The sequence below is a fragment of the Anneissia japonica genome, unplaced genomic scaffold, assembly GCF_011630105.1.
Source record: "Anneissia japonica isolate Jap-2015-1 unplaced genomic scaffold, ASM1163010v1 scaffold165_len1371125_cov188, whole genome shotgun sequence".
Lineage (NCBI taxonomy): Eukaryota > Metazoa > Echinodermata > Crinoidea > Comatulida > Comatulidae > Anneissia > Anneissia japonica.
In genome coordinates this window covers 902,129-914,461 of record NW_022697648.1, presented here as the reverse complement: position 1 = coordinate 914,461, position 12,333 = coordinate 902,129, and the positions used below count along the sequence as shown (strand labels likewise).

Sequence of the window (12,333 nt, the reverse complement as noted above, 5' to 3'; positions counted from 1 at the left end):
TTGTCATTCAATATTTCGTCATTAATTATGTCATCATCATTCCTGATGATGACATAATTAATGTCGAAATATTGAATCCCAACACGATGGCGTGTATTTCAATACTTGGAGTATGTATTATACTTTCTTATATATATATATATTATTGCATTCTTTTTGCTTTTCTCTTTTAACGGTGTGACCTGAATATAGTTTTTGGAAAGATGTATAATAATCATTATAATATATAATAATTAGTATACTGTAACTTTACTTAATATGAGATTTCCTGTAGATTTATTATCCAAATAAAAGGGAATCAGGTTATTATAGGCCTCCTATTGTAATCTATATCTAGATACAACTCAACTATTATAATAGAACATTGTAGTTTAGCCTTATATATATATATATAATATTACATTTTTTTGCTTTTCTCTTTTAGCTGTGTGTATAGACTTGAATATACGTTTCTGGAAAATATAATATAATAATCAGTATTATATGATAACAAAGAACTTAAATAGCAGAAGAATGAGCTCCTCACATATTTTGCATTAAATTTAATGGAATGTCCACCCTTTCTAGAATGGAGGAAATAATTTTGTGGCCATTTTACGGAGTGGAGAAACTAAGGAAACAAACAAACCCGAGTGGTGCCTTGGATTTATCTGTTGATTATAAACATATAGCGCCTCAAGGATGGAGGAAAAGTGCTCCATGTATGACCTCATCTACGTTTCAATATATCGCGAACTGCTCTATCTTCTATTTATTATTTTTGATAATAATTAGTATATTAGATATTTGGATTGGTAGGGCAAACAAAAATAATTTGTGTATGTCAACACATCATAACTTAACCTACTTACTGGTTAGAGTGTTGATGTCACAGAAATATCGGTTATATTTTTTGGCTCCAGTGCGCTGCACTTCCTTGTACAAACAACAAGCATCCAGTGTGCTGATTACAAGCACACTGTTCGGTGCACTAATGTGAGGAAGATGCTTGTGTTGCGTAACACGGCCAACATTCCTACTGGTCATACAAAGGCCATCTGACCTTACTATTTATACTGTATTCATATCACAAACATAGGGAAGCTAGTACATGAAAGGAATACCAGACATCACAATTACTGTATTGTTGGTATCTGATAGGACTTGGAAAATAAAAGCTTGGACGATTAAGTTGTGTCTCCAAACTGTCTTCTTGCCTGTGGTAACTGCAACATAACATTTACCCCACCTAAAATAAGGAGGTTTAGTAAAATTGCAATCAGACAAATGCAGTTATGTAAATCAATTATTTTTATATCGATGCGGGAATAAAAGAACATTTTTTTTTTTTGCTGCACCATTTATTTTAAACAGCATAAAAAAACACAATGCAGTTTTGTGAATGAAAATACATTTTCTTTAAGAAGCAATAAAATTAAACCAGTTATTATACAATATTTACAATATTCTTGCCAAATGAAAACGGTCCCTCCCTCATAAAAAAAGTAATAAACCGCCTGCCCTCGTCACTTTTTTTTTTTTAAATTCTAAGTTTTAACTACAAGAATAATTATAATGATTGGACAAATTACAAACTTTCAGCAAACTTTTCTTCACTTTATTAATATTTGTAATATTATTATAATATCTATTATCATTATCACCATCATCATTGTCATCATTATTATTACTACTAGTACAGTAGAACCCCTATTAGAAGGACACCTTAATAGGGGTGTCGTCTGAATAGGGGTACTCCTGTTCAGAGGCATTAACCAAAAACGTGAAATTGTCCCCTTAAGTTCTTCCTAATTTTATTTTAATTAACCTAAGAATGAGTTACAGTTTAAAGATTAGTTATAATTAACAATTTGTAATGCAAAAAATAATTCATTTAAGAAATGAAATTAACAGATATGTAATTAAAACTACAAAATGTGTGTATGTCCCCGATATTATTTCTTTATTTGAGTGCATTTTTAATAACCAAATATTCTTTTTTAAATATTGAGCTTTTTATTGGATGCACAAGATAGAATACCATTAACAGATGTTACCAACTTAGAAACCAGGGTGCAGGCTGTCGTATCAAAATACACAAAACAAGAAATCTCCATAGTTGATGGTCAAAATTGACAAAATTTTATTTTATACGAATTAACACATGCACTATGCATCCAACGCCCATTCTATAAATTGAAACAATTCTGGTTTGTTTATTTCTCAAAAGGTGTCAAAATGTAAATTTGAATGATTTTTTAATTTTTATTTTGTGGCTACTGTAATTGTGTTGATACAATAAAAAAAAGTGTTCCCTGAATAGGGGTGAAACTGTATTGATTTGACCCTTTTGCACACTCAAAAAGTGTCCCTGTCCCCTTAATAGGGGTTGACTGTAATGTTGAAAGATACATTGAACCTCGTTCATGGAAAAGTGTCCCCTTAATAGGGGTGTCCCAAAGGAGGGGTTCTAGTAACTGTAGTAGTATTTGATTTGATTTTTTTTAAGTTCGATAAATCCACCGTCTGAGCGGTAAAGCCGTTATAATCCCGAAAAAGTTTTTTTTTTTTTTTTTTTTTTTTTTTTGCATTATGGTTTATAGGCGTACATTGTTTTTTTCTAATGAATATTCCACCTGGGTTACTATCAGGGTAGTTTGACTTTTATAATTAGACGTTTATTGTGGGTTTCTATCAGAGCACAAACATGATATAGTAGAAGGAGTCAATTAGAAATTGTACAGCATTTAAATCATCACCAAACTCCGTGTAGGTGGGGATGGGGGTTAAAAAATTGTAATTGCAAAGTGACACTTCGTCCTCGGAGTTGACTATCACTATCACATAGAGTAGGTCAGCAAAATGAGTTATAACAAACCATGCATAAACATTTCACGCTTAGGCCTGTGTTATAATTATGTATTTATATGTATAACGTGTGCTGATGTATATTTAGACTTACATATTTTAGAAGTAATTCATTTATAGTGATTCCAGGAAAAAATTAGTATTGGCTAGCAAACAATAGTTTTAAAGTACTAACACTGTGTACAAAGAGGGGAGGGCGACTCCCACGGAACCCCCTCCCCCGATATTCCCCTGACTCAGCAAAGTGTACGAGGTCTTGTGTTATCGTCGATCGTGTGCGGAATGATCTATTTTATAGTACAGTAAAGAGAATATTTACTACACTCGTATTATAAATGTTTAATGTAAAACTATCCCAAATCTATAAAATGACGAATTTTTACTTGTGCACAGTCGGCGAAGTTGACTGGGTAAATAATTGAAAAATGAAGCTTCTACGTCCACATCTTCTTGTAAAAATGCTCAAACGAACTCAAGAAGAAAAGAAGGAACTCGCCATTTTAAACACGATGCAAGTTGTATTTATTTACTGGTACTTCGTGTTATTGTGAGCTATGTTCCAACCTAATTTTAAAGATAATAAAATCAATGCTTGGCGACAGTGCAACCATGAGAGTAAATTGTAGGTTTTGGGTTGACAGTGAATTTCTAGCTCTATCGGGAGAATGTCGTCTGGTGTGTCTAGAGTCTCGAGAACGGCTTTGTTTCCACTTTTTTTAAAGGCCAAGAGCAGTCTCGCAACCCTCAGAAATGTTTTGGCGACCCATCCAAGAAAATAAAGATTTTTTAGAAGAAACATAAGTATTCAACAAACCATTCGAAGTGAGATTGAGGAATGCCTAACAGATACTAATTTTGTAAGAACACCGAGACTGAATGCTTAAAAAATAAGAACAAAATAAGACTCACAAGTTGAGGCTGAGGTCAAATTTCAAATGCGTTTTTATTTAAAATCTACCAACAAAAAAATCTTTTAGTCTTATGTGCACTAGGTGTGATTACGTTTTACTGATTTACCGAACCACAAGGTGTATTAAAAATGATTTCTTTTTTATTGATAGGCCTACTCGCTATGCAAACATTCAAGAAATATTTTACTGGTTGTTATAAAAAAAAATGCTGTAGGTCTGCGCATCTGCTGAGGACTTATGTAGGTTGATGATGATGTGATGATTGATAATTATGATTGCACATATTAATTAATCAATTTATCAAACATAACCAATCAATCAAGCAATAAATAAATAAATCAATCAATCAATCAGTCACCAAAATTAATCACTTCACCATAGAGGAATAATTTAAACTTCCCTCCATGATTTAAAGGCGCTAAAGCAGTGGCAGCTTCGTTGCACTATAAAATAGGTTCAAATGAAATAGTCTTACAAATAAAGTCGTGAAATTTCCGAATAAAATCGTTGATTCAACGTTGTTGCGTCAGACGGAATTAGGCAATCTGTATGCAAACCGACCTTGGAAGCAGCAGTTCCGGTAAAGGAGTGACGAAATTGTTGTAGGTTATGGAGCGCCACATTGCTCATTTACGTTTGAACATAGACAATTTACCCACGTAACCTACTGCGCCAGGGAGCTCCACGGCTCGAAATGATTTCTGATTTAACGTAAATTTCATATTTAATATACAATCGATCTATTATTAACATAACGTTTTAAATCATTAAACTAAAAATATGTACTGTAATGAAAACGAACATGTATGGGAGCACAAAGGCGTTTCATATATAAAATGTTTTGTTTGAGAACGTCGAGAGAACGTTGAATAGGTTGTTTTATATTTGAGCCACGATTGGCCAGAAGAGAGTCAATAACAAACGCATTGATGGATTGAAAGGTATAAAAGGCCAGCTTATAACGATCGTAAAAACATACGACATTCTACAAGATTGAATCTCAATATTCCGGACGGGGAGGTATTTCACATTTGCATAGCTGTTCATTGCAACAAGAAATATATTTAGTCAAAACATATTACTGACCTGACTTTCCACAGTAGAAATGGCAACTACAGAATCTGATCCAAGAACTCCGGATGATAATCCCAGAACTGGTGGAGACGATCCAAGAATGGGTGGTGGTCCCGGTGGTGGTGATCCAAGAATCGGCGGTGGTGATCCAAGAATCGGTGGTGGTGATCCAAGGATTGGTGGTGGTGATCCAAGGATCGGTGGTGGTGACCCAAGAATGGGTGGTGGAGACCCAAGAATGGGTGGTGGTCGAGGAGGTGGTCGAGGCGATTGTGGCCGAGGAGGTGGTGGCCGAGGAGGTGGTGGTCGAGGAGGTGGTGGACGAGGAGATTGTGGCCGAGGAGAAAGTGGTCGAGGTGGAGGTAGTCACCGAGGAAGTCGTGGTGGTGGCCGTGGGGGTGACAGTTATCGAGGAGGTTTTGGCCGAGGAGATGAAGGCTTTAATGAATCCGCTGGAGATTTAAACAGAGGACCTGTTGATGTTGGACGAGGAGGAAGCAGAGGAGGTGGCAATAGCCGTGGTGGTAGTCGAGGTGGCCGAGGAGTTGGCGATCACGAACTCTCCTCGACAGACAAATCGGATTAGAATACAGTATTAGCCGCTGGTGGTATAGACCCACAAACAGTATATATTTATACGTTGTGGGACTTTTAGATTGTAAGCCGGGGCGCAATCCAACTTGTTTTAATATCACTTAACGGTAAACATTGTCATCAATTGATTGGATACCCGTATTTGAATTTGTATAATACTGTAATATAGACTAGGGCCTATAACATAAATAATAATAAAAATTTAGAGCAATAGGCCTACTTACGTTAAGACTGCAAGTTTAAATATCAAAGTATAAAATTATTTTCTGATTGAGATACCATTTTGTTATTTTCTGCTTCCGGTGCATGGTATTATAATATCCCATTAAAAAATATACGACAATTCCAATAATAATAATAATAATGATGATGATAATAATAATAATAATAATCATAAATATTCAATCAATATATGCCTGAGTTGTTTAAAAGCATATCACCATGTTGGTTAAAGGTGATGTTTATGATACCATATTTTAATGCTCTAATTACATTAAAACTATTACAAATTATTTATGAGAGATGCTTCTGTTATATATTCAGGCTGCTATGCTATTTGCATGTTTCTGCAAATAATTTTCAATTCATTTGATTTCCAATGCATTTTCAATTTTGTAATGTTTAATGAATAATAATACTGTAATAATAAAATTACCTAAATCAAAATCTAAATTTGAGTAAAGAATACATTTTTTTGGACGAAAAAATAATTTGCATTACGTAATATGCCTATTTAAATTGACTTCGACTTTTTGACTGCCAACAAAGAATCAAGAATTAAAATAAAACAATGGACTGCTTATTTAAAACAGAAAGAAATCAACTCGGATAATATAAAAGAACTAATAAAAAATAGAACAAATTGAATTTGGTGGATGCTATACAATATTATGTTCCGGATCATCAGTTTATCAATACGCTTCATATTAAACATAAACATACAATCCCAGGGTAATTACAATCCGTATGATATTCAACATTACCGTTCCATATATATGACAAGATTTAATTCATTAATGCAGTATTAAGTATGGCGAGCCGAATTATAATTTAATCGTAAATAGAGATATCTTAGTTTTAAATAGAAATATCTATTTTAAATAGAGATATCTTAGTTTTAAATAGAGATGTCTTAGTTTTTTTAATAGAGATATCTCTGTTAATAGATACCGGTATCTCTATTTAAAACTAATATATGTACCGTATTTATTATTAAATGACAATTCGGCTCGCCATAATTAAGCATATCAAAAACACATGCGGGCATTGTCAGGTACAATATAAAATAGGTATCATTTATTATCTGTTAGGCCTACAAAGAAGGAAAATAGTTACGACTGCGCTGAAGAAAAATGACAGATGGGATATGAGGCCGTATGTAGTTGGGTGAGAGTACAGTTCAAGATGTGTATAAGAAATACTATAGCAGCCGGCCATTGCAAATCAAGAACAATCGAATATCAGCCAGAATATCCAACATCTAGAATCGATAATATAAAAAGCAACACATTAATTTAAACGACTAAGGTGCTGTTGTATGCTGATTATCGTACAGCAATAAACAGAGAGCAAAAGTGCGCATGTACAAATATGACACATGACCAACCTCAGCCAATCCGGTAACGTCCTGTCCATGTGGATAGAGAATTAAATGCGAAATGAAGTTTCCCTTTTGACTATTACTGTAATGTTATTTTTATTTATAATGTAATTATATTGTGTACATACATTATTTGTTTATTACGAATGCTTTATATTCTGTAACAGGTTTTTTTTTTTTTTTTTTTCCAAGATGATAAACCGTTTAATTGGACTAAATTCTTGCACCACCACATCCACCTGCTTAACTAAGATCATACTGACACTGGTTTCATATGAATTAACTGACAACTTTGGTTTGTATCGATGTTTTAATAAGTACATAAAACTATGTCACAAATACGTATGGAAAAATGCACAGGGACACCACGCTGTTTTTGTATTTTTCTTGAAATCTGTATGCCTGATCACATGTGTTTTTTTTTTTATCACACCGGGTCATAAATAACTAACCGGGAAAAGTATTACCTTTGCCCCCCTTCCCCGACCCAAGACCCCTGTTACGCGCCTGCAAACATGCCTTTGGAACAGTTTTTTCCCCCCGAGTTTTATTTACCTTTACGTCGACTCCGTCTAAGAAAGCACCAGGGTTAATCACACAACATTATCACTGTTGAAAAAAAATCACTGTCAAGTAGTTAAAAATCGCCTTATTTTGCGAATTAGTGCCCCACTTCACCTTCGATACACATCTAGAGGTGTATAAGAGACAGCCTCTCCCCTCATTTAAAGACATCTAGATACGCCACTGACTTACATGGCCAGATGAATGAGAATACTGTCCTCAATCGATGTGCCACCAAATTGTAACCAACCTTCACCATGCCCTCACGATGTCACCGGGGACGTAACTGCCAAAAACTATTTTTGGCAGCGAAGGGACGCTACCAATAAGCAATCAACAAACTACCGTGTTTCTGGGTTGATTTGAAATGTATACATGGCTCAACTATTTTTTACTTAGGGGATAATTCGTAAAAATCGCACACAAATCATACGACGTCACGGACAACGCCGGGGACGGCAACTCGATTTTGAGATTAATTTTCCGAATAAGGTTATACTAAATAACTTCTAATAACGAACTATTGTCTTTGTTGGTCATTCAACTGCCATTTTATCTATTTTTTTCGGTGATATTACCATTCTCAATAATCTATAAAACACCCACATAACAACGTCATGTTAGATCGATCGGTGGGGACGCTGTGGTGACGCCGGTAGGGTCACGTTTCGTCGGAAGGTATCAAAATGATAAACAGTTTCATTGGACTAAATTCTTGCTTATGTTAACCACCTGCTTACCTAAGATTATACTGACACTCAATGAAATAACTGAAAACTTTGGTCTGTATCAATGTTTTAATAAGTACATAAAACTATGTCACAAATACGTATGCAAAAGTACATAAAACTATGTCACAAATACGTATGCAAACAGGGGCGGATCCAGAGGAGGGGGAAAAGAAGGCCCCCCCCCCCGGTCAGTCAAGACCCCTGTCAGTCAAGCCGAAAAATAAAAAAGAGGGTGACAAATTTGAGTTAAAGAGAGGAAGAGCTAAAAAGGGAGTGCACCCATGAGTTCAGTAACGATACAGCAGTGGGCGAAAGGAAAGCTCGATTATTTACCACTTATTGGTGGGGCTGAGGAGGGCGTGGTGGCGTGAACTGCATATTAAATTCAACGCAACGCCCACCACTTACATCGGATGTACGACCAGAAGTTCCTTATGAGAGGCCACTCTCATGAAGGTGTGAGCTGAGAGGTCCTAGGCCTGCTTTTACACCAAGAAACACTTATGTTCGGTAGACTTAAGTACTGTAAACAGCGGCCTTAGAAGTGGGCGAGTATTTTTTAAAGATGATACTGAAAATAATACAGGTTTCCCTCTACTGTAAAGACTACTTTTGGGACCGAGGTTTCCGTGGTCTTTAGCAGCTTTGGTCTCTCATTAGAATAATAAAGAAAAAAGAAATTTGTTAATTTATGACCACATAATAGTGGTCCTTAATTGGAGGTGGTCTTTCTTTGGAGGGAGACCTGTAATAGAAAGTAATGATGTGAGGGCGCTCTGCAACCCTAACCTTCAGAGCCGTAGATAGAGAGAGTTTGGCCAACTCGGTTTCAATCACGTGACTTACACCGGCCATGTTGTCACCAACGCGATAGGGTAGGAAGTTAGCAGTAATATTATAGATGATTGATTAATGCTATAATTATAATGTGAAATACCTTTATGTTGGGTTTGGGGTTGCTGCAATCGATCCAACAAAGAAACAAAAATGTATTAATTTCCTTAAATTCCAAAAAGGAGGAGGATTTGGGATTTTATTTTAACTTTGCATGGCGATCGAAAAATCTCGCTATCCACGTAGTAAATTATAAATAAGGCATGTACCGCCGCCCGCCCCACTTCGCGGTAATATATTATATATCCACCTACTACTACTAACTAGGCCTAAATTTCGGTACTGCTTCGGCCGAACACCGTAAGGTAGTACTTAAATCGGCTTAATTACGATGATAATAAAAAATAAAAAGGAAAGGAAGAATTTTCAAGCAGCAATGATTTATAAAAAGATGCAATGTTGCACTTTGCTGTTAAATTATATATAGGCCTAACTATCCAGAAAGCTACATGAAGAATCAGTCAAAGGTAGCTTAAATTATAATTAAAAATAAAAATTGAATCCTCCAATAAAAGCGAAAACTTGTCCAAGGAGGCCTGTGCTATGCAAACATGCCCAATTGTGCTTTACAAATCAATTAATTGTGCAATTAAAGATTTTAAAGATAAAAATATATTTTAAAGATAGGGCCTTTGCCTAATTGTATTATAATATATTGATTGTTTTAATACATATTTTAAATCAAAACGTTTAAATGTTTTACAAATTACAAATCAAAATTTCAATGAATAATAATAAATAATAATAATAATAAATAATAATACAATAATAATGATAATATTATAACTCACTAATATTATAAACAAAGTATGGAGATTGCTGCTATTTTACTTACAAGGCCTAGCTTCTTGATTATGAATGATTAGGCATATGTTGTACAAAAATTTCACTCAATGCAATAATTCTTCAACTTTGATTTATTGTTTAGATTACAATTTACAAATAGGCCTAGGCCTATGCTATTGTATTGGTTTGCAGATGACCAGCATATTATTTCATAAATTTAAAGTTTACGAAGTCATAGGCCTAACCTAAAGGCCTAGATACAATTATAAAACTTTCATGTTATTAATATTTTTATCATTCATTTACAGGCGAAATTAACATATTATCGCCGACGATTCACAAACCTACTCTGTCTGCACAACCAACCTTTCTCCTCTGCAGTGTTGACTCTTAGTCTTAGGAGCTTCAGAGGAGGCTGCTAGCAACTAGATAGGCCTAGGCCTAGGCCTAGATGATAGACTTTCAAAACAAAAAGATAATCGTAACGAGAAAAAAAAATAAAGAATCGTCCTCACTTTATCTTCTCGAAATAATACAGCACGTCACTGATTAATTAATTCCAAAGTTAGGTAAATATGATTATATATGATATTTACAATGATATGTTAAAATCTCATAATTGAATTGTCCTCATGAACAGAATAATGAAAGAAAGTTTATGCAGCATCAGTGTTTTATAAAATGTTATAAAGCTGTACGCGCGCACGCTGTTTGGTGACAACATGGCGCCCATGCGCCAAGTTGGCCAAACTCTCTCTATCTACGGCTCTGCTAACCTTATTCGAGGAGCACATATTTTTGAATTATAGATGATAAAATATAAAATATCAAATTTGTAAAAATAATTTTTTAAGAATAGAAACTGATAGTTATGTTGATTAACTTCATGAAAAAAAAAACACCTATATAATGGTCTACAACATTATAAGTTTTGTTGGTTGATGTGATCATATGAAATTACGGTAGGCCTATTTAATATAAAAAATTATTTTGCTAATAATATTTACCGTATACCAGGCCTTTCACATAAGACGTATATTTCAATGAATAGCAAAACAAACAAAAAAAAAAAAAAAACAAAAAAAAAAACAGTAACGGGTGTTCATTTCCACAGGCTGAATTTGTAGAAATGCGCTATACAATCAACAAGTAATAGGCATATTTCATTTAATAGCAGACGAAAAACGTGTATATTATATGATGCTCATAAACGGTACGTTAGGCCTACTTTCATTTTTGAAAGCTGTTCTTTTCCACAGGCCTCAATTTGGTAGAAATGTGCGTATTCATTAATAATTGATTAATCTAATAAATAATTATGAAAATGGACCTTTCCGAAGTGTTAATCAAACTTGACCACTGATCAACCAGGACTAGAAATACGCGCGTGTCTCACAAGCACGTGTTGTCCCCAGCAACGCACATGTTTACTCTATTATTTTGCTTTCAAGGGGCGGGGCTTAGCGACAGGTCCATTTCCATTATTAATTAATTTACAGCTGTATATTATTGGAGAATTTATCTACTTTTACTGTAGTTATGTGCATTTCTATTTTTTTTTACACAATTTAAACATTTTTCCATGTAATATATTTTTGATAACATGTACTTTCCTATTTTTACGATGGATAAAATGAATCTGTTTATCGCCGTTCATTGTTTTTTTTTTTCTGTAGGCCTATATTCATTCGAAAAATATAACGGCAAAAGCAATGGCTGAAAATAGCGATTTATTTGCTGGTTGTATTTTTTTTTTTTTTTTTTTTTTTAATTTAAGATTATTCCATGTAATTTATTTTTGTAACATGTATACTTTCCTGTTTTTACGATGGATAAAATGAATATGTTTATCGCTGTTCATTTTTTTTTTCTGTAGGCCTATATTTATTCGAAAAATATAACGGCGAAAGCAATGGCTAAAAATAGCGATTTATTTGCTGTTTGTATTTTTTGTTTTCATAATCTAACATTTTTCCATGTAATTTATTTATTTGATATCATATACTTTTCTGGGTTTTTTTTCTTTTCTTTTTTACGATGGATAATAAATGAATCTGTACTTTATCGCCGTTCATTTTTTTCTGTAAAGAGTTATATTCATGCAAAAAAATATAAACGATGAAAGCAATGGCTAACAATAGCGATATTTGCTCAAAGAATTTTAGCGACGCCCGACCACGCACACTTTGCTCTCGTCGAGGAATCTGGTCGGGCAAATCCTGCCACCGCCCCTGGTCACTGAGGAAAAGTTGTGATGTTTTTAGGCAAATTTTGTTCTATATGCATGAATTGTATACACCAATGTATTCACAAGTATAAGAACATGCCTACT

At 34.2% G+C, this 12,333-nt stretch overlaps 1 protein-coding gene across 1 annotated transcript; it reads right to left on the bottom strand.

The window, feature by feature from the left end:
* Positions 1-4,640: 4,640 nt before the first annotated feature.
* On the bottom strand, positions 4,641-5,198 carry LOC117102252 (basic proline-rich protein-like; the record flags this gene model as incomplete). The annotated part of the gene is made up of 1 exon (XM_033242474.1): positions 4,641-5,198. A coding segment is annotated over one exon (372 nt), but the record flags the coding sequence as incomplete, so codon positions are not given.
* Between the last annotated feature and the right edge of the window lie 7,135 nt (positions 5,199-12,333).